Genomic DNA, 21442 nt, shown 5'->3' with positions numbered 1-21442 from the left:
AAAAATGACTCAATAATACATAGGGGACTGAGATAGGTAAATAAGCCTCCATGATTCGTACTAAGACTTTGGCACAATGGCAATTCACCTCCCCAACTCTTAGAAATAACCAGCTCACCCGCTCGTGGTTTTGGATGTAAGTTCTATGTTAACACCGTTAACAGAAGTTGTTAACTGACCATATATAATTGCAGCTTGGTATTGGATGAAAGTGCTATGCAAAAACCAACAACAGAATTTAACTGACCATAGTCGCTGCTGATCGAGGGAGGGGAGGGGATGGCGATGAGAGTTAGAGAGGTGACGGTGGCGGGCAAGGAATATGTACGGCCAGTGGTCAGGAAGAGGATAAGAAGTTGAGTCATATACTTGTGCAAAACGGTATTTCTTTGGTTTTCCAACTAAATGTTGCTAGGCAAATATAAAAACCTAGGTTATTGGGCATTGATTTGCAGCCAAATATGCTAAACTTAAGAGATCAACCAACTAATCATTGTGAGTTCAACCTTCGCCTCTTTAAGCAATTATTTGAGAAGCCAAATATTGTCTGGTCTTCAAAATGAGGACCTAAAAATATACATATTTTTTTGTCAAGAAAAATTCGGCAACGTTTTGTAGCGAATTAGAAGAACCCGTCGGCATCTAGTAACAAGCGACAAAAGTTTGTACAAACATTTTGTCTGGACAAACATGTATTGTTTTTCAAGTTTTCGTTTTGCAGATCGGACAATATGTATCTAAGAGACCAATCAACACATTCGACGGATTTGCAACCAATAAGGTTCGGAGGCCGACTAATTTTTTCCAGCGATTGAATCTCGATGTCAACTAGATGAGGCAACTGCTACAATTTTTACTCGAATTCAACCCACCTTTGCCAGAGAATGAGAACAAATCAAGAAATGGAAAAAACTCTGCCTAAAACAAACAAACTGACTACTGAGGGAAAATCATTCAGTGTGGAGTGATCTGGAGCCTGCCTCTTGATCAGTATCGCTAACAGAAAACACTACCCACTTCGATTTTAAATTTCTTTATCGAGATCTCTCTTTCACAACCAAAGCGATAACTTAAATATGGGCGTGGTGATAGCAAACATAAGAATATACAATTTTGAAGAACATATTTGTTGAAGTAGGACGTGAGAGGAATCTTCAAAACTCCCCAGCGACGTAGATTGGCTGAGCAGTTTGAAAAAGACTGCAGTTGAATTGGGCCACCATTGCGTGAAAACCAACAGAGGATTCTTTGACCTTGCGATAAGAAGCGGATGATGTAGATCTGCACTGTACTTAGCCTTGCATTTGTTATTCTGCAAAATAAAGCTACTTCCTTCAACAAGCTGAAGGGCAAGAAGGAGATGGGAAAAGAAGACAGCAATTCAACATTTCACAAGAGGGTAGTATAAACTAATCGTTCTGACGCTGAATCCAAAAGGTGAGTCTGGGTCTTTTAATCCCAGGCTTCCAATAAAATTACCATGTTTTCTAGCTGAATTGTAGTAGTTGTGAAGGAATCGAATAAGATAAAATGGCTTAGAATCGTCAAGAGAAATCACAAACAAGTGAAACGCAACAAGGCAGCACTCAAACTTAGCGAGCCAACAATTGTTCCGAACCCCACATGAACTGAGTTAAAACTTAAAACAATCATTCTGCAACCACACCCATTTTACGTACCAAATTACACACACACACACTCACACAAGTGCTGGGGTCCACACACCTAGTAGCGCAGTGTGTGTGGGGCCCCAACACTTATGTGAGTGTGTGTGGATTTGGGTGTGTAAATATGGATGTGATTATAGAATTATTCAAATACCTACCACATGCGATGACAATTATTAGCTCATGATCCTCCTAAAGAATTCCATTATAGTCAAGGTCTATAGGGCTCTGCCCCTTCTAAGCACTTCATAGCAATAATATTTTTAAAAAATTGACAGATTCCATCGTAGAATACGGTATGGCACCCAATAAATAATTAACATGTCCTCTCCACTCTCCATCAAAACAAAATAAAAAATAAGGGCCTGAGAAAATGCTACCATTCTTCATTCACGTTTCCCTATTTCTCCCTTTCTTTCTTTTTTTACTTTATGGATCTTGAACCACAATTTTTGCTCCTACTCTTTCATACTTTTGAGACTGGGAATATCAGCCTGGTATCTTAACTGAGCACCCCTCAAGGCTTTTTACTGCGAACTTTATGTGTTACAATGCCGCAGAAAATTAATCAAATCAACCAATATTGCCTGTTTTTTGGATGAGAAATCTTTGGATTCCTTGCTATTGTTTCTAAGATAATCTCTGTCGCTTGCCCTTTATTTCAGATACTCGAACTCTAAGTTCAAGCCCAAAAATATCCCTCAAAAGTCACTCCAAACCTTGAGTCAAACTAATACCACAATGAGTTTTACTCAAATGAGGAATCAGATAAAGAGAGACTCCAACCCTTTACTCTAAATGTACAAGGCCATTTTTGCACCTTTAAAAGCTTTTATCCAAATTTTTATTAAGATTTCAGTAAAGTTAAGAGGAGGATTGGAGGCTGCCCTAAGGGGAAACTCATATGCCGATTTGAAGTTATCAAAATATGCATGTATCACACCACTGCCTGTAGGCTAAAGCGCCAGCGGAAACCATATGCATTATTTTACGCAAACTATTGACAGGACAAAATATGAATACTATCTCAAAGATTTACAAACATTAAATCAAGAGAAGAGATAAATGATCGTAATAGAAACCCAAAAGGTTCTAAAACGGAATGAAGCTCACTCTTGAAGCTCTAGGTGAAACTGTGGTAGCCTGAGACGGTTTTTGACTTTTCCCAATTGAGTGAAGTGGTCATAATTCTTGAAAGGGACTGCACAATCTCAGCCATGCCTGGGCGGGCAGACGGATCATTCTTTATGCAACTATCAGCTATTCCAGCAACGAAAACAGCAAGTTCTGCGGGATAACTCTCTTCCAGAGAAGGATCCATAAATTCTCCCAACTTCTCCTTGCCAGTTTCCTCATGAATCACAGGACTCAAGACATCTGACAAATGCCCATTTACCCCTCCATATAACGCAGAAACTTCTTTCCCAGTAAGTATCTCAAGTAACAGAACCCCAAATGCATAAACATCAAGCTTTGTGGAGATGAATCCATTCTCCAAATACTCAGGAGCCATGTACCCTTTTGTGCCAACAATATGCCTTGTCAAGGCAAATTCGCCTTCTTGCCCATCAGCTGACCTCGCTAGACCAAAGTTGGCAATCTTAGCCCTCAACTCGCTATCAAGAAGAACATTGGTGGTCTTTAAATCCTTGTGGACATAAGGAGGAGAGGTGTAGTTATGAATGTAATTAAGCCCCGTCGCCACATCAAAAGCAATCTGGATCCTCTGTGTCCAACTCAGAATTCTCTTATCGATGTTGTCGTGGTAAATCCAGTCACTCAAGGGTCCATTGTTAGCATATTCATAAACAAGATACCAGTGTCCATCATGAAAACAGACACCTGATAGACATATGAGATTGAAGTGGCTGATCTTGTTTAGCACACTGATTTCCTGTGACACATCTCCATCCATTTTCTTAATGGCAGCAAAATCACCCTTGATTGTACCGCGGTAAACAGATCCTTTAATCCAACAACTGGGACTGAAATTGTCCGTTGCGGATTTGAGTTCCTCAAAAGTATACACTTTAAGGGATTGAGCAATTACGGCTATACTCTCCAGAAACTCTGCGGATTCTTCTTCCTCAACCTTGTTCTTCCCCTCTGGTTTCTCAATTGCCTCAAAACTCTGCGATGTAATAACCGAAGCAGAAGCTTGCTTCTTCTTCTTATTTTTTCTGCGAATGAATATACAGAAAACAATACCCCCAATGACCAACAAAAGACCAACACCGACAACACTGACAACAACATACACCCATGTTTTCTTGGAGCTGTTATTCGACGACAAAGAGAAAGGCGGCGGTGGAGGAGATGGAGGGGGCGGAGGCGGCGCTAGGGTTTGAGAATATGTTGGTGGGGTTTGTAGAGGAATTAAAAGGGTAGTAAAGAAATAAATAGTGGAGTCAGATGACAACTCATTGGCTTCAAGAGTGCTCGTGTTATCAACCCCAAACATTGCACTTATGGAAGAAACATCTTGATTCTGTGCAACTAAATAGCTCAACAAATATTTGACGCCATCATCACTCTGGTTCTTGGTAGGACAAGCACATCTCAATGGAACAGAAATCTTATCTCCGGTGGACAAATTAGTGGCCAGAACACTATTCTGAGACTGAAGAGCTTGACATGTCGACAGGCTTTCAAAGGTGTTGTTTGCAATCGTGAAATAAGTATCATCTGGCTCAACAATATAAGAAGTGTTGGATTGGTAATACTCACCACCTGTGCAAGAACAATTGACAGGAACAATCACCAATTTATCTGGTTCTATTGTCGAATTCTCAGAAACTGAATTGATTTGAGAGACTTGTGATGGGACTGAATTAAGAAGCTGAGAGATGGAGAAAACAGTATTGTAGGGAGATTGGGATCTGAAGGTGAGATAAGCTTGGCAAGTGGTTTTTAGGCCATTGCAGGTGTATCCCAGAACGGAAGCGGAGTTGTCTGCGATGTCGCATGCGGTTGTGGCCTTCCCAACGTAAGGCTGCTGGGCGTGGATCAACCAAGGTGGAGAGATGAGGAGGAACAAGAGAGAGAAGATGGGCAAGGCGGAAACATCCATTGTTTTTTGTTTTCCCCTCTGTTTCTTGTTTTTATTCCTTACAAGCGAATTGTGAGGGCCTACGGCACTACCCACCCCGGCCGGTTTGGTTTGCAGTTTAGGCAATTCGGCTTGGTCGGTTTGGGCAAATGAAAAGCAAATTGTTCATCAAGGAAATCGCCGATGTTCATTTCTCGTAGAGGTTGTACCTACAAAGAGACAACAAATTGTTCAGTTGCAAAAATTTGAATTGAAGGTTGCATCGACTACTATATTTTCTTATACTAAGAAATATTTTTAAAATAGGAGTCTTGGCATAGGTTGCTTTTTTTCAAAAAACACTACCATACGTGTAGGACCTGTGTCTAAAGGCAAGCCAAGACGTAACATAATTAATGTAGCGGATAAAAAAAAACATAATTAACGTAAAGCCGACCTAAATATTGAAAGCCTTGGTACCAAAGTAGTACCATATGCGTGTGCGGTACAATTACGGAGTATTACTCAAAGCAAAGTGGTAGTTTTTAACATCAAACAAAAAATGAGTACATCAACGCTTTGGCATTCAATGGTATTTAAAAGAGGACAAATAGAAAGCCTCAGAAGACCATACATTAGGATAAGATGTTGCTAGCAAGCAACTGATCAAAGGTAAAGATCCCTCTAGTAGAGCTCAACGTTTGCCAAAGTAAAGATCCCTCTAATAGAGCTCAACGTTTTTTGCCAAGTAAAGAAAACAATGCCAATTTCATGCTTAGATTTAGCCCGTTTTGGTAATAACTGGTAACGATAAATGGGAACCTGGTTCTTATACAAAAGATGTGGCTGATCAGCCTGATTCAGTAAAATATGAAAAATGAGAAACACTTAGGCTCGTTTGTTTGGTTGCTTAAAAAATTAGAAAAACATTTTACATGTAAAATATTTTCCATCAATTTGATGAAAATGACTTACCCTTAAATCTTCTGTAAGTTATTTTCTGAAATGAATCCGACACCTTCTACTGCAATTCTCACTTCTCAGTTTTCTCGGTCGTCAGTCATGATCCACGTTGAATTTCAATATTCTCAGATCTCTCCACCGCTAAAGCCCCCTCTCTCTTTACACTATTTTGTTGATTTCTGAAAATAGTTTCAAGTGTCAACCAAACATCAGAAAATAAAATTTTGAAAGTTTATTTTCTGGAAAAATATTTTATATGAAAAATATTTTTACAATGTAAAATGTAACCGCATACATCCATTCGAGCACTGCAGTTTCTATCTACAACAACTACAAATCAAGCGAATTGGTCGCAAAGATCGACAACCAAATTCGAGAATCAATGACCATGTTCTACCTCTCTTCATGTATTGTTCGGCAACTTATTTCGATTCTTGAATTCAATAACTTTGTTCCAATTTCGATTTTGATATCAAACGCAGAAATAGAGGGAGATACCTCTTGGTGGTGCGCTGGTGGTGCTAAGAGGTGCGGCGCTGCTGCTCGTGGCGGTGGTGGTGTGTCGGAGTGGCTAGGTCGGTGTGGGAGTAAGAGAGGGACAATCGAGAGAGTGAGGGAGGGGATGGGGAGGAGATGCAGCGGATCTAGAGAGAGAGAGAGAGAGAGAGAGGGAGAGAGAGAGGAGAAGAAGAAGAAGAGGGGAGGTGTGGTTTCACTGGTTTGATTCTCAGAGATAGGTGTCCATCTACGCAAATCGTGTTGAATTGTTTTTGGCGTGCTTCCTTCATTTTGTGACCCCAAAAAAATTTGTCAGCTGGATCCGGTCAAACATTTGAATAGTCGTCTCACCGGGCAAGATAGCAACGGAAGAAAGAAAGGGTGTCTAGTTTTTTCTATGAATACGCAACCAATATAAATGTTTGACATTAATCACGTGTGGACACCATTATACTTCACCACAACACCAACCACGAACGCGATGCTCCACCACAACACCAACTACACCGTTTCCGTAGTTGGTGTTGTGGTGAATATCGTATCCATAACATCATTGTAACAATTTGTTCTATGTATGTCGCCCTCAAGGACTCAAATCCACAAGGGGGTGTGCATTGTGACACATTGTCCCTAAGAGTTGGGCAGTTGGGACCCGTGCAGGGTTGTCTGACCAATGACCAGAGTGGTCAGCCGGGGTGGTTCCACATAGTTTGGTGAAGTGTAAGTTGTGTGTGCTATAAATAATAAATCGCCATCATATCTTGTACAAGGCCTTTTAAAGAAATGAGAGCACCAAAGCCCATTGAAACTTCATAATTAAGCATATTTGCCTTAGAGTAATCCAGGGATGGGTGCCAACTCTTATGGATGATTTTGATAACCAAATCGATCCGTAAAATAAGTACTCCAAATCATTTGCCTACACGGGTCGATTTTGAAACACGGTTTTCTTCAAAGTTGAGATAACGTAGGAACAAAGCGTAAAGCAACAAAGATTTATATAAAAACATTAAAATAGAAGGGGAAAAAACCGTAATGGCCCCTGTAGTTAAATGTTTGTGTCAATTTGATCTCTATAGTTATAATTGGCTCGATTTATACTCTGTACTTTCTATTTTGTTCCAATTTGGTCCAATTGCTAACTGTCGTTAGTCCGCAGTTAGTCTTTTTAAATAAAGACAAAAATAAGCTAATAAAGACAAAACTAAACCAATAAGCCAATTTTTTCGTCTTTATTCAAAAAAATGGATTTTGATGGTAATTTTTTATTTTTTCGGTTCCTCTCATTATGACGAAGCAATAATCCCGAAAAAAATTGATAAAAAAACTAACAAATGTAGAAAAAATTGAATAAGGATAAAAAAATTAAGCCACTAGGCTTATTTAGCCTAACAACCCCTGAGTTTATGTAATATTCTGACTTTTGGACATGGTTCTTTATCGTGTTGTGACTTTGGATCTATATCATATTGTGACTTTTGAACATGGTTCTACATGCATTTTCAATACTATGCAGAAAAATAAGGCATCTCACTATTTGTCTACAAGTTAAATAGGTAGACAATACCAGTGATTATGTTACCTCATGGCTGATCATGAAAATGCTGAATTAGAGGACAACTTTTTGCAGAAAACTATAGCCAAATTTCTTCTCAGGTGCCTCCTTATCAATGGAGAATGGAAGAATGGGCTGTGTTTCGGATCAGAGGTATATCAGGTAGGCCTGTGCAAAAAACTCGTCCACCCGTGGACTCGACCAGACCTGAAAGGTCCCGGGCGGGGTTGAATATGTGCTTCGAACGGGTATGGGTTCATTTTCTGTTAAAAATCAGATTTTGGTTCGGGTTCCGGGTTGGTGCGTTTCTTACTCGACCCGACCAATTCATAAAGATAAATTCGATTTTTAGTCAAACCCGATCCGACCCGATCCGACGTAAAGAATCGGGATCGCGGACGGTTCTTACCCCTTTTCGGTTCGGTTTGCGGGCCTAAAACATTTGTTATCCGCCATATCGGGTCAGGTTCGAGGGTCAAACCCCGACCGCCCAACCCGTGCTCACCCCTAATATTAGGGTAAGAGGGGAATGAGAGAATTATTGTTTTAATCCCCAAAAAAGGGGCCATTTGATTTTGCTGTTAAAAGGACTAACGGCAGTTAGTAATTGGACCAAGTTGGAACAAAATGAAAAGTACAGAGTGTAAATTGAGCCAATTACAATTACAGGGACCAAGTTGACACAAACACTTAACTATAGGAACCATTTCAGTTTTTTTCCCAAAATAGAATTTCCTCTTTTGACCAATTTTATTGAAGCCGCCAAAGGGTCACTAAAATAGATTCCGACCATAGCTGAAAGCCTAACAATATGTGTTAACTAATCACATAAGTAATAAATTCGCAAACCAAAAGTCCACTCTCAATTTTTTTTTTCCCCTCTTTTTGTTTTGAATACCTATCTCTTCCGTGGAATAACTTATTCACGAATCAGCCATAAATCAATTTTATACAGCAGCAAACAATCTTTAACCACCTCAGCCAAATTTTCCATGGAATGACAATAGAAAGCCCTTAAATTCGACAAGTAATATCAAGCGCGCGATAACTGCAAATATTGTTGTTTAGCGTTAGCGTTTGTGGGTGTCTGTGTTGCAAAACAAGAATGGAAAGCTAAAACAGAGAGCAATATCAACAAAAAGCATCAATTTCCCATCAACAGAAAGCCATACAGTTACTGTACATAAATTACAGCATGGCGACAATCGCTACCGCACCCCCCCTACGCATGTAAAAATCTTGAAAATAGATTCCTCTATGAACATAATCTGAACCAATATCCAAATTATTCCAAGAGTTTCGTGCTCTAATGGAAAGATCAGCTAAGAACTTTCAACAGGGGCAGAGTTGTCAAAATACCAAGAGATGCATCCCGACTGACGCCGACCAAACCAACCTATCAAATAATGTAGCAAAAGAATGATTCCAAATGGTAACACAACCAGTCAAGCAGGAGGACGGAAACTATCTTTGTCCATTAAAATCTGTGTTTCACCAAAAAGTTTCTCTTCGATGTGAGCCATTCAGTGGAAAGAAGGTAGGTTGAATCCACCTTGTTTCCATTGTCACGAAGTCCTGTTCCTCTTTTCTTCGAGTACCGATCCCTCTTTGAGTGCGATTTGTGCCTCGTTTTCCCTTCCCAACGCAAAAAGACTAGCGGCTTGTAGATATGACGCAATATGCCAGACAGGAGATATTACTTGTGCTTGTACAGCATCATTCAGAGCTTCCTCTGGCATCTCACTCGAGAGGTGTGAGAGGCTACGGCGAGCGAAAACTGTTGGGGAGACCATGGTTCCAACTTCAATGAACTGCAAACAGATACGAAAATTAGCTCCAAGAAAACAATCTATCATCCTTCAAAATTTCTTTTCCCTAAAGAGGATACAGACATCCAGAGGATAAAACTCTTGTGTGATCTAAAAGCAAGCAGAACTAGTACCAAATGAAAAAGATCCAGCTTTTAGGTCATAAAGCAACGTAGTCATCAACTGTAGTCTGCTTTGGGTATTTGCAGAGTATAATACAGTTTATTTTTACTAGCCATTTTACCTTTTTCTGCTCTAACCATCAAAAAGTACGATCGATAACAACACAGGCATCGAGCACCCAACTACCCTTCACTGTTTCTTCCCTTTTGTAACCTTTGGCAATGTTTGGTTGTTGAATAGGATCAGTGCAATGAGCAATATTCTTGGAATAAGTTGGGGCATAATGTATCCCATGGAATGGACTTAGTATAACAGGTACTGTTTACTGTTTTCCCTTATGTTTGGTAGGGACCAAAGTCGGTCCACACCGTTCTGTTCTCTCCCACTCCATCCCACCTCCCCATGGGATGGAGTAGAGTCCCATCTTCATGAGAAGTTTCCTATCCTAGCATCCCATGGAATACGAATGGAATGGAAGAGAATGTATATTGTCTATCCCACTTTCGTAGGGACCGAACTGGACTGACAATAGAGGAGAGGAAAAAAAAAAAAAAAAGAATCTCTAGTTTGTATTTTAGTCCATACATCTTTATGCTCTCCTAACAATCTATACTGCATAACTATGGAACTGAGTAAGCCCATCTTCATAGATATAGCGCCCCATCCTACCAACACTAGCCCACTGTCAAGTTGCGAAAACAAATGTCGAATAAAACAGGGTACAAGCCAAAAGTTACCTTTTGCAAAAGAGCAATCAGAAGAATAAATACCACGAGATAAAAGGGCATTCAATGTATGACATGTGAAAATAGTCACCCAAGAGATGAAACTATAATTAGATGCATATCTAGAATACAAGGAATGAGGTAGCCAATGGACAACACCAAATCGAAAGTCAGGGCAAATGAATTCAACAGAACTTGATGGTGATTGGTGACCATTTAACCTGCGTATAGCATTCGATTGCAGCTCTGTAGTCTTTATGCCGGAAAGCAGCATCACCCTTTTTCTTTGAGTTTAATGTCTCCTGCACCTGGTTTGTCCACATCTGGAATGAAAGCTGTAACCAAGTAAACCATAGTAAGCACTAAGTAAGGGGTCTGGAGGCAGGAATAGTAGAGAACTACAGAACCAGTTTATATCCGTAATTGTATACAAATAAGAATGTCAACAAATGAATACGTAACTATGAATTCAGATCCAACACTACAGTAAACATAAAGGGAAGAGAGTATAAAATCCACGGACAAAATATCCTATCCAAGAAACTTGCAAGCAAGCCTTAGTGGTAGGGTGCTTGTTCCAAGTTCATCTAGTCTAGAGTTCAAGCCCCTCCACCTTCCCCTTGAATAGTGTTCTTGCCGGTACATAAAAGAGAAAGAAAAAGAAAAACTCCTACACAAATGTGACAAGACAGGTGATGTCCATTCAGTAACTTTTTTTTTTTGGTAAGTTATGTCCATTTAGTAACTTGTAAAGCAGAAAACTGAGCAGTAACATTACTATGACTCCATGGCAAAGACAAGGGCCAAGATTGAAAGACATCTATCAGGGTTATGTCATATAGAGCATGAATCTGCTCTGTTGTAACAATGACCTAATTTTGGAGGGTACCCGGGCTAGAGTTTGGTTTCCAGTGTCAATGGAATGCTGGGTACACTTTCCATTGCCCAACAAAATTCATGAGCTTTTCAAAAATTCCGTGTTTTCATAGTTCAGCTTAATAAAGATAATCAGTGTAGGATCTTTTCAAGAAAACCATAGTGACAAGACGACATCTATTGTTAAATCAGTGACTCTCTCTACAACTTTCTAAACGCATCGCACACAAACCTCAGTTGCTGCCCCTTCGTCATCTTTGTACCCAAGACTTTCTAAGATCTCATGTATGGCAGTCAAATCCATTCTTAAGCATGCTTCACCAAGTGGGGATAAGGGAAAAGCAGTGGCACCATGTGGTAATCCCATTATCTGGTGCGAAGGAACCTGCCAAAAAAAATGGTATCAGCTCTCTACACACCGCAAGCAGAAGCTTGAATAACAATCAGCAGTTTTTAAATTAAGTCCAACAGATGGCAGAAGTTGAACAAAGAAATTTGAGAATTTAGATATAGATAGAGCTATGCCCTTCCAGTTCCCTAGTGAGCATAATTCCATTGCAGCAAGTGAAGAGACAGTAATTGATGAAGAGATTGCTGATCATAAATAAAAAAATAAAAATTGATGAAGAGATAGCCGGGAAAGTCTAGAGATTTAAAGACAGCATAAAAAGTTTGGTCTAGGCTCTAAGGGCATGCTTATCGCTACAGAAAATAACCAACCTCAGTTTCCGTCTGAAGAGGAACCAAAGCAGCAACTACAGACTTTGGATTTGGCCTCTCTCTTGGTTCATACTGTAAGCATCTTGAAGCTAAACGTACCAACTCAGTCCCTTCGTCAATAGAAAATTGGCCTTCCAAGCAAGAATCTGTTAGCATCTGAATATTCTTGTCCCGAATAAGGTCAAGAGCCTGCCATAAATAAACAGATGGAACATTAGTTACAAAAGTACATGAAATGAAGTATAACAAAGTTACCAAGTGAATACCACAAATATTGTAGCATTGGAAGTTAGAGACAAATTTCTAATAAGAGTTGTGTCATCAAATCTAATGAGACCTGTAGTGGTGAAACTAATTAAAACCTCTGATTGACAAAAATGAAAGCGTGTCCAGCAAAAGTCCACTTCTTACTTCTCTGAAACTTCTATTTCAGATAACAATCAAGATGCTCACACAAACAATTCTTCTAAAATATTGATCACCCAAAATATCTGAAAGCATCACTTGGCTTTTCACTAAATATGTTTTTTTTTTTTTGTCAAAGGATAGAGGATAATTTTATTGATAATCATAGTGTCTAAAAGATTACAACGGGCAGCCATCACCCATGAAGGGTAGACAACAACCACAACGGAGGCCTAAACTCCCATGTGGAACACTTAGAACCTCTCACAGCTTTTTGAGCAACCCTATGGGCAACCCCATTGCCACTCCGCCTCACATAACTCGTATTCGCCTCCTGGAAACTGTCAAGGAGACGTAGAATGTCCGCCACGCTGACTCCCACATTTTGATGCTCATCCGACCGCTTTTGAACCAGTTGAATCAGTTGTATGCTTACACCACATAAAGATAAACGGCTTCCCGAAGCATCACGAGAAAGCTAATTGGCACCCTCCTAATTTCATCTATCAGAATAACACCCATCCCTTTCAACAACAAAAAAAAGGATAGCTCCCATCCAGGTCATTACAAATAGCATCCATTGAATAAGCTAAAGTAACAACTATTGCATTGCATTCAAGGGATAAACATGAATAGCAGGGATAAAATTTACATGGCTTGGAGGAATGTGCTTTCCGCTCAGGAGGTCAAGCAAAAGCGTGCCGAAGCTATAGATAACACTTTCAGGCGTCACTCTTCCTATAAGATGAGAAACTGAAGTCAATTAACACCTCAAAACAATTAAAAGGATTGTGCTGTTGAAACCAAAAACTTTATCATCACAATTGAAACTATATCAGCAAGAATCTCTGAGGTTCCATAGAGAAGCTTAGAAGCTTTATAGTTGGTTAGGGGAGAGAGAGAGAGAGAGAGAGAGAGGGTGGATCACTCATCAATATGAGATAGGCTCTATGCTCATGTTGTGTCAATTTTCTCCACATTAACACATGCACATCAACCTTGAGGACAGCAGGACGGTCCACATGAAACATGTGGAGGATAGAGATTTGGCATCGCTACAATTTAATGTAATAGCAGGCTTGTCATAGAATAAAGATTTGGCATCGCCATAAAAGCATGTCCTCTGCACTGCTTAAAACCCCTTGAGAAAACAAACAGGGAACTGTGGTCCATGCCTTGCATAAAACTAACACAGCCTGAACATATAATCTTGGGATACTGTATAGAGCAGTTAGATGAAGTTTTTCCTCCCTTTTTTCCTTCTTTTTTTTTTTTTTTTTTTTTTTTGGGTGGGGGGGGGGGGGGGAAGGTAGCAAATAACCCGAAGTAAACAAGAGTATCACCAGATGCAAAAGCCTTAAAAGTTTGCAAGAGAGTACTAAGGACCAAGCTCACAGTTCCAATAAAAATAGAACCGGAAATGAGAACTACTTGTATGTGCCAAGAAAACTTATCGGATAAAGTTCATACCAGTCCTGAGATACTCTGGAGGTGTAAACGCAAGGTTAGTGCTATAACTTTTTCCATCTCTACTGTTCTTCATTAAACCAAAGCATGACAGTCTAGGATTACCATCCTGTCATACAAAAAGAAACAGTAAGGAAAGAAAACTACATTTCTGTACCATCAAAAACTAAAGTGATAGAAGCAGAAATGGCAGCTTACTTACATCATCAAATACTACTCTGTAAGCATTGAGGTCATGATAAAGGGCTCGCCCTTTGCTCGTACAGTATTCTAGAGCTTGTGCAAGATATAAAGCAACCCTTAAACGCATCGCCCACTTCATTGGCTGAGTCTCCCCTGATCAACACATGAATAGTTGTCAAGTTAGATAAGTACCTCAAACAGGATGATCCAACAAAATGAAGGGTAATCCAACATTAATAGGAATTAGGACTCAATGCAGAATCTTAGACTGGAGTGTGTGCAACTGTGAGGGAAGGAAGAGAGAGCTCAACACCTCGTATCTCAAGCTAATAAAAAAAACAACACTTCTTATCTTAAAACTACAGACTACAGTCATGAAAAAGAAATCCAAGAAGGTGACACTAGATTTCCCTAAACTCTGTTGGATGTTCAAGAAAAAACAACATAGAAAATGTTGACATGGCCCATGACCAGGAGTGATATGAGGTTATCCACTATATTGGGTGGAAACTAGAAGGATCACTGGAATGGGCTTAAAGGGATTAAAAATTAAAAAAATAAAAATAAAAATAAAAAAAAACTTACAGAAATGTTAGCAAAGATCATATACAAGAATCCTTTGAAGTGAAGAATTAATTTTTCCTTCTCATGATTGTACAATTAGTATCCCTCATATCCTTCTATTGTCTTAACTTCCAATTGAAAAACCATTCCCTTCTCCCAACTGTGTGCAGGAACAAGGAGTCAAGGACCCTTAACATCCTTTGCACACAGTCAGGAGTTGCCACATAAAAGTCAAAGCAATTATGTCTAGACTCTTGTCAACCATAACATCTGATCCCAATTTGATGATATACCTTGAGATCACCAACATTAAAAGGGAACAGTCCATGAAATAGAATCACTATTGGATTGAACAATATAAACGATATGCAACAATAACAGAAAACAAGTTTTACATCTGACAGACTTACAATGAAATAGGTGTTTCGCAAGAGTCTCATTGGGCATAAATTCTGCCACAAGTAATCTCTCTTCACCTTCATGGCAACAACCAAGTAGATTTGCTAACCTTGGGTTCCGAAGTTGACCAACAGATCTTGCTTCTTCCTGAAGTAATGTATGCAGAATTTCAGAGCATTGCAGTATATGAAAACAACCTTCACATTGTAAGGAGAGGGAAAACAGCCATGTTAGCAACCATGAAAAGATCAAGTCAAGTGCAATGCAAGAATGAAAAGATTCAAAGCACTTTCTTTTGGTTGGTTACAATGTTTGTAAACCAGATTGCCTCTTAGTGGGAAAGCTTTATACCATGAGAGTATCACTCCAGCTCAGGGATTGGTTAGTTACATCTAACAGTTAGTCATAGGTAGGTGAGGCCATTATGGTTAATGGTGATTGACAGAGATGTGTAATGGCAAGCGTGCAGAATATGCTCTTCTTCCCTTCTTATGTATTCTGCGGTTGATCTCACTATTAAAATGGAAGGTTGTAATCATAAGTTATGGAACGAAAATAAATCGAGTTCAGCTTATAAAATTCTTCAATATATTCAGTCACATGCCTATTCATCTGTAAGTTTTCAGGTTATGCTAAAACTAGACATTCAACTTGGAATTCTGACCAATGCCCTCTTTCCTCTTTTCTCAGAATCTCTAAATTAACCTTACTTCAACAGATTACAAATGGTTTGCATGTATGTTGGTACGAACAAATTGAGACAAAACCTAAGAGCCGATGTCTATGACGGCCAAAAACTTTCATGAATCCCCAAAAGGCATTGATACATGAAAATGCAGAGTAACTTCATTACGGCGTGGAAATTCCACGATGGTTTAGGTTGCTTACCAAGAACTGCCGAGAATCGGGCCAAGCAGATCTATTAAAACGTTTGACAGCAATTTGCCTTTGATTATCCAGCTTGCCTTTATAAACAACATTGGGAGCCTTTTCCCCATGTTCAGAAACTATGTTCTCCGCTGCAAATCCAGAAGTAGCCTTCCTCAGTTGTTCGACGGTGTATTCGCGAAATGCGGGCACATCACCAACTTCACTCTTCTCCTCCTTTTCTGCCAAATAAACATAGAAGCTATTGAATGTGGTCCCTCATCACCAAAATGTGAAACATAAGTCAAAGTCCCACATACCAACTTTCTGTGCTTCATGAATCACACCATCTAGGTCCGAATCCCCACAACATGTTGTGAGTTTAGAATACTCACAACCCATCCCAATAGCAGAATTTTGAAGAAAACAGCCAACGAATCTCAAAGGGTCCAAGCTAGAATCAGTGCAGCTCGGAAACAATCAATCCAGCTTCACATACTAATCAAGTTATGATCCTCAGTCGAAACCAATCAACGACAGATATTTCTAACTCCTGATAACACTAATAACTCCCAAACCAAAACCCAAATTACCTAGTGAAACTACTTATAATCAGAGGGAACAAAACAGAATTGTTCGAAATGCTTCCAAAAACACATCCACAAACCAATCTACACCAAAACAATCTGCTTCAATTGTTTCTCTATGCTTCCCAAACCTGCAAAAAAAAAAAGTTTGCATTCACCTGGTAACACTTGATAAGACATACAAAAGGTCAAACAAGTCTTGATACGCTACAACTAAAGTTAGTAATTTGGAACGTCTAGTCAAATCTTAAACAAGCCAAGAACTTGCAAAACTGAGTAATCAGAGTCATTCATACCATTCAACGATGGAAAATTTGAGTCCAACCCAGTTTCAATCCCAGATAGGCTTCTCCGCAAGTCCTTATACCCAGTCAACACAGCTCGTACCCTGACAGTAGAAAGTCAATCAAACAAAACCCACCAGTCAAAATCAAAGCTTTTAAGAAGCAAATTGACAGAATCAAAGTAAAACCCAGAACCCCAAATCAAAAGCTCGATTTGGTCAACATCACAAGAAGCAACCCCTATGTGCATATACTTAGATATATGGAGATGGGTATATACCCAAGTGTGAATATGTGTAGTGGAAACTGGAAAGTCGTTTTGAGATGAATCAAGATCGGTTTTTTTTTTTTTGGGTCGGCAAATGGAAGCTGGTTTCAGAGGGGGATGAGATTCCGAAAGAAAATAAAGATATACAGGGAGATATACGGGTAGATATACAGATAGGCAAATACTATAAATCCTCAAGTGTGTACTTATCTACACCGGTTTTTCAATTCCCACCGACATTAATTGCATAAAACCCCTTTTTCCTGATATTCTTGTCCACACCTGAAGTGAAGTCCCCATAATCAATTGAGCAATACCACGGGCACATATGTGTACACGGTGAATGTGGGTTGGTTTACATCGGACGGTTTGGAACACATAGATGTTCAAATTTGGCAGCTCGTGTCTTATATTTGGTAGTTTTCGTTCATTCAGTTAATTGTGATGAAATTTTTTGTTTTCAGATATTGGTAATGAAATGAATAGTTTGATTGTTGATAAAAAAAAATTAAAAAAAAGATGTTCGAATTTGTGCACTTTCTTTGTGTTCATAGCATTTTGGTAATCAATTAGGAAACTATTTTGAATTACAAAAACAAAATAATAACACAACCAATGACAACAATCGAGAGCGTAAATCAAGAAAAAAAATTATGATGTAGTGTTCAACAAGTTGGTATGCATATCAACTAATTCCACAGAACTTTGACATGTTGGAAACTAATTACAAGACGAAATTAATTTGTAATTGCATATAATAAATATCGACATTTAATTTAACTGGTAAATAAAAATATTGAAAAAGGCTTTTACCTTTGCTGCTTTGTAATTTTTTTTTTTTTTTTTGTGGTGGTAATGTGAAAAGTCGACAGTGAGGTTCAGCTCACATAGTCATTCAATCATTAATTAACCTTGCCTTTTCGAGTTAATCATGCACAAAAAATTATGATTTGTAAGTACGTATGAGGATACAATTCGACAAATGTTTTTCCAGGAGTCAGGTGTCCGGACCTGCTTATGTCATCTCAACTAATTCTGAGGGACCAATCTAACCGTCTACTTACGGGGCACTAAATTAAAGACAAAACAAACCTCAGTATAAACTCGGCCCAAAGGAATTAATAGCACATAAAATGTTTCGAACATGAAATCTTAAGAGAATCTCACGGTCTAAGCCATGACCACTCCGTCGACCCCTTGAAGTTAATTTGGCAAATGTTGTTGTTCTGTTCCCTTTGTCATAAAATTATAGTCGAAGTCACGCGAACTTTTAATTTTTTTTACTCCAATTTGAATCAAATTTAGAAACTTATGCACGTACAATTGTATTTTATTTTGTTATCTATAAAACAGCACATAATTTGCAATAAAATGACTAAAATTAGGGGACACCGAGAGTAGTAGTAGCTATGTAGCATCCAATGTTAGGAAACATTTTTTTTTTTCCTTCAACTTGAACTACTGTAATAAACCAACGCCAAAGTCTTGCAAAATGATTTCCCAAAATTTCAATTCCAAGAGTTCAGTCCAACCCAATTGCCCTAAAGACGTGTTTTCTATCATTACGTATTATTTGTTCATTTAGTATGTGTATCGAAAAACAAAATTATCATAATTTTGGGAGAGTGGTTTTCACACTGCTCATATTTATATCCACGCTTCTTTATTCGTCTTAAATCTTGCAAAATTACTACATTGTCCTTTGCTTGTTCAAATTTTTCCCCATTGTTGATGTAAATTCAAATGCCCAACGACACAAAAAAAAGAAGTGCAAATGGTAAAAAAGAGAATATGGAATTACTTCTTCTTCTTTTTTTGTATTTTTAAGTACAAAAGATACCTTAATCTAACTCGTGGCATGGGCATAATTACAACAAAAATATAAATTAAAACACACTTCCGAAGTAAAATATGGTTGCATATTTAAAAGTGGTTTTTGGACATTGATTAATCAAAAGCATACCAAAACTTTCAAGTTTCCACAATGGTTGAAAGTCGAAACTCGAATCTAATGATTTCCAAACCTAACCCCACTATAGATAGCCCCATTCTTATCCATCATTGGTTTGGTTTTTTGGAAGCTATAGAAAATTTTCAAATTGATTGAATTTATCCATCATTGGTTTGTTGTTTTGGGAGCTATAGAAAATTTTCAAATTGATTGAATTTAATCAATCGATCGACCACGTGAGCTCCCAAAATTTCCCAACTATCAACTATTTTAGGGTTTTAATAGAGCTCTTCACAAGTGAACAGTGGTATTGCCCCAAGGCTAGTCGAGGAGTGTGTGCCTAAACCGGCCGAGATACTCAATTTATTAAAAAGAAAAAGTGAAGGGACTCTCCATTGGCGCGTGCCAGATAGTGCTAGTTGGTGTTGGTTAGAGCTTGGTTGGCGAAAATCTAGTCGAATATATAGCAGTTTAAATAAATACAATAGAATCAACACTTCTTAGTATCTGATTAATAAAATTTTTAAGACAATTCTCACATCAAAGAACATAAAAAAAATGAATGTTTAGGATCATAAAAAGAATCCGTAGTGAACTCCATTAAACGGCAGCTGTAAAGATAAAACAAGGGGAATATAACTATATAAGTGTCATTGTCTTGTTAGCCTGTGTCCTCTGCCTTGTAATGCCAATTGCTCGTCAATGAAATACTTTTCCCTTAAACTATTTTGCCGCTGCGCATGTTATTGTAAGTTGTAGTATAGTTTCTTCCTTCTTGTTGGCTTGACGAACAATGTTTAACTACTTACTTCGCAATTATTTGAAACTCGGCGTGCCTACAAAGGTATCTTGGCGGGAAGCAACACATGGTGTCTCTTGAGCAGAATATTTGCGTAAACATCAACCCGTGACAGTTGGTGAACTCCATTAAACAGCAGCTCCAAAGACAAGGGCACAAGTCATATGTGAAGTCCCAAGTCCACCCAAGAAATGTACCATTCAATTTCATAACATTTTATAACGAATTGCCCAATTGCTTCCTGTTCAGCTAACTCGAATAAGAATGTAGTATTTTTTGAGGGAAAGTCTACAATACACACCATTTAAAATGGTGTATCATATGCACCTGTTTTATGGTTCATTCATAACATTTTAGCGTGTTTCGTAACTTTTGTCCTAGTATTTATAACTTTTCAACAGTACGATTCGTAACATTTTCATTATGATTCATAACATTTTGGTGTATCTCGTAACCTTTATACGATTCGTAACTTTTTAGCAATACGATTCGTAACATTTTCTCTATAATTCATAACATCTTGGGGGGTGCATATGATACATGCCTAAATAAAGGGTGCGTATTGTAATCTTTCCAATTTTTTGAATTAAAAATAATATATTGTGAGGTAATGACATGTCTCATAAAGCGAGAAATAAATACTTTAAAAAAAGGAACCTTAATGGAACGGTAACTTTTTAAATGTTAAAAGTGTTCATACCACTAAATTAAGAGTTCATTTCGATTAGTTAAGGTACTCCCTCCGTTCCATATTGATGGTCCAGTTCGGTCTCCAATGTGAAATTTAAATTGTTAATATCTTTTAATCTACAATGTCTTTAAAGATTTTAAAAACTTTGTATAATAGAATTAATAGAGATCTATCATATAAGATCTATATTGCACATAAAAATCATTGTAGATTGAAAGATATTAACAATTTAAATTTTGCATTGGAGACCGAACCAGACATTTAATTTGGAACGGAGGGAGTATAAGTTAGGTAATGAACTCGTGATAAGTATTACGGACAACTTAAAAAGTTCAAAGGGCCAATGGAGATGGCTTGAGTGGGAGTGGGGTTTAAAGTACTAGTTTGTCATTATTTTCCTTTTTATTTTAAATGTTTCTAAATTAGTTGTTCTACTCTTTCGTCTTGGCTTTTTTGTTCCTTTAATATCTTCTTTTTAGTAAGTTTAGTTTTAAAGAAGAAGATAGATTACAGAGTCGAATAAAATTCAAAGGACTCAAATTAAATTGGTTTAAGACAACATAATACCAATCGGTTGATTTCATTTAATTTGCTCTATATTAGGCTTAAGTCCTGAAAAATTAGAAGCTTTGACAAATATGGAAGCATTATCACCCAAAAATAGAGCATTGTCCCCTAAGGTATGTAACTCAGCCACTCTCCAATTGCTTAAATCAAATTTAAAAACTCGAAATACGCTTTGTCCCATAGTCTATTCTAGACTCATCAATGTTGTCAACATCAAACTCCTCATCCCTATCATTGCCGGGAAAATTCAGATCATGCCCATCTCGAAAAACTATCAATAAGTCACATTTCTAATTCAACTATGTATGGCTGCCATATGCAAGCTAGGACAAAATGGGTATATCATTTTGCCAACAACACGTGCCTAGGTTGGATTGGGTCCCTTAGCGTCACAAACAAAAATCATGCCCTGATAACTAACTGCATAGAATTGGCCATTGAAATAAG

At 38.2% G+C, this 21442-nt stretch overlaps 2 protein-coding genes across 2 annotated transcripts; both read right to left on the bottom strand.

The window, feature by feature from the left end:
* Positions 1–898: 898 nt before the first annotated feature.
* Positions 899–6538, bottom strand: LOC131315638 (lysM domain receptor-like kinase 4). Its single transcript, XM_058344812.1, has 3 exons — positions 6157–6538; positions 2781–4925; positions 899–1312 (listed from the first exon to the last, which is right to left on the bottom strand). Exon 2 carries the CDS (start codon positions 4735–4737, stop codon positions 2791–2793), a length of 1947 nt encoding a protein of 648 aa, XP_058200795.1. The 5' UTR covers positions 4738–4925; positions 6157–6538; the 3' UTR covers positions 899–1312; positions 2781–2790.
* Positions 6539–8840: 2302 nt separating this feature from the next.
* LOC131315637 (serine/threonine-protein kinase BSK7) lies at positions 8841–17229 on the bottom strand. The gene is made up of 12 exons (XM_058344810.1): positions 17000–17229; positions 16732–16823; positions 16169–16566; positions 15870–16090; positions 14993–15128; positions 14038–14171; positions 13839–13944; positions 13021–13106; positions 11964–12152; positions 11476–11628; positions 10589–10702; positions 8841–9522 (listed from the first exon to the last, which is right to left on the bottom strand). Exons 3-12 carry the CDS (start codon positions 16248–16250, stop codon positions 9277–9279), a joined length of 1467 nt encoding a protein of 488 aa, XP_058200793.1. The 5' UTR covers positions 16251–16566; positions 16732–16823; positions 17000–17229; the 3' UTR covers positions 8841–9276.
* Between the last annotated feature and the right edge of the window lie 4213 nt (positions 17230–21442).

This window comes from Rhododendron vialii, chromosome 2a (genome assembly GCF_030253575.1).
Source record: "Rhododendron vialii isolate Sample 1 chromosome 2a, ASM3025357v1".
NCBI classification, from domain to species: domain Eukaryota; kingdom Viridiplantae; phylum Streptophyta; class Magnoliopsida; order Ericales; family Ericaceae; genus Rhododendron; species Rhododendron vialii.
The sequence above is the reverse complement of the archived record's forward strand: the minus strand, read 5'-3'. Positions and strand labels throughout refer to the sequence as shown.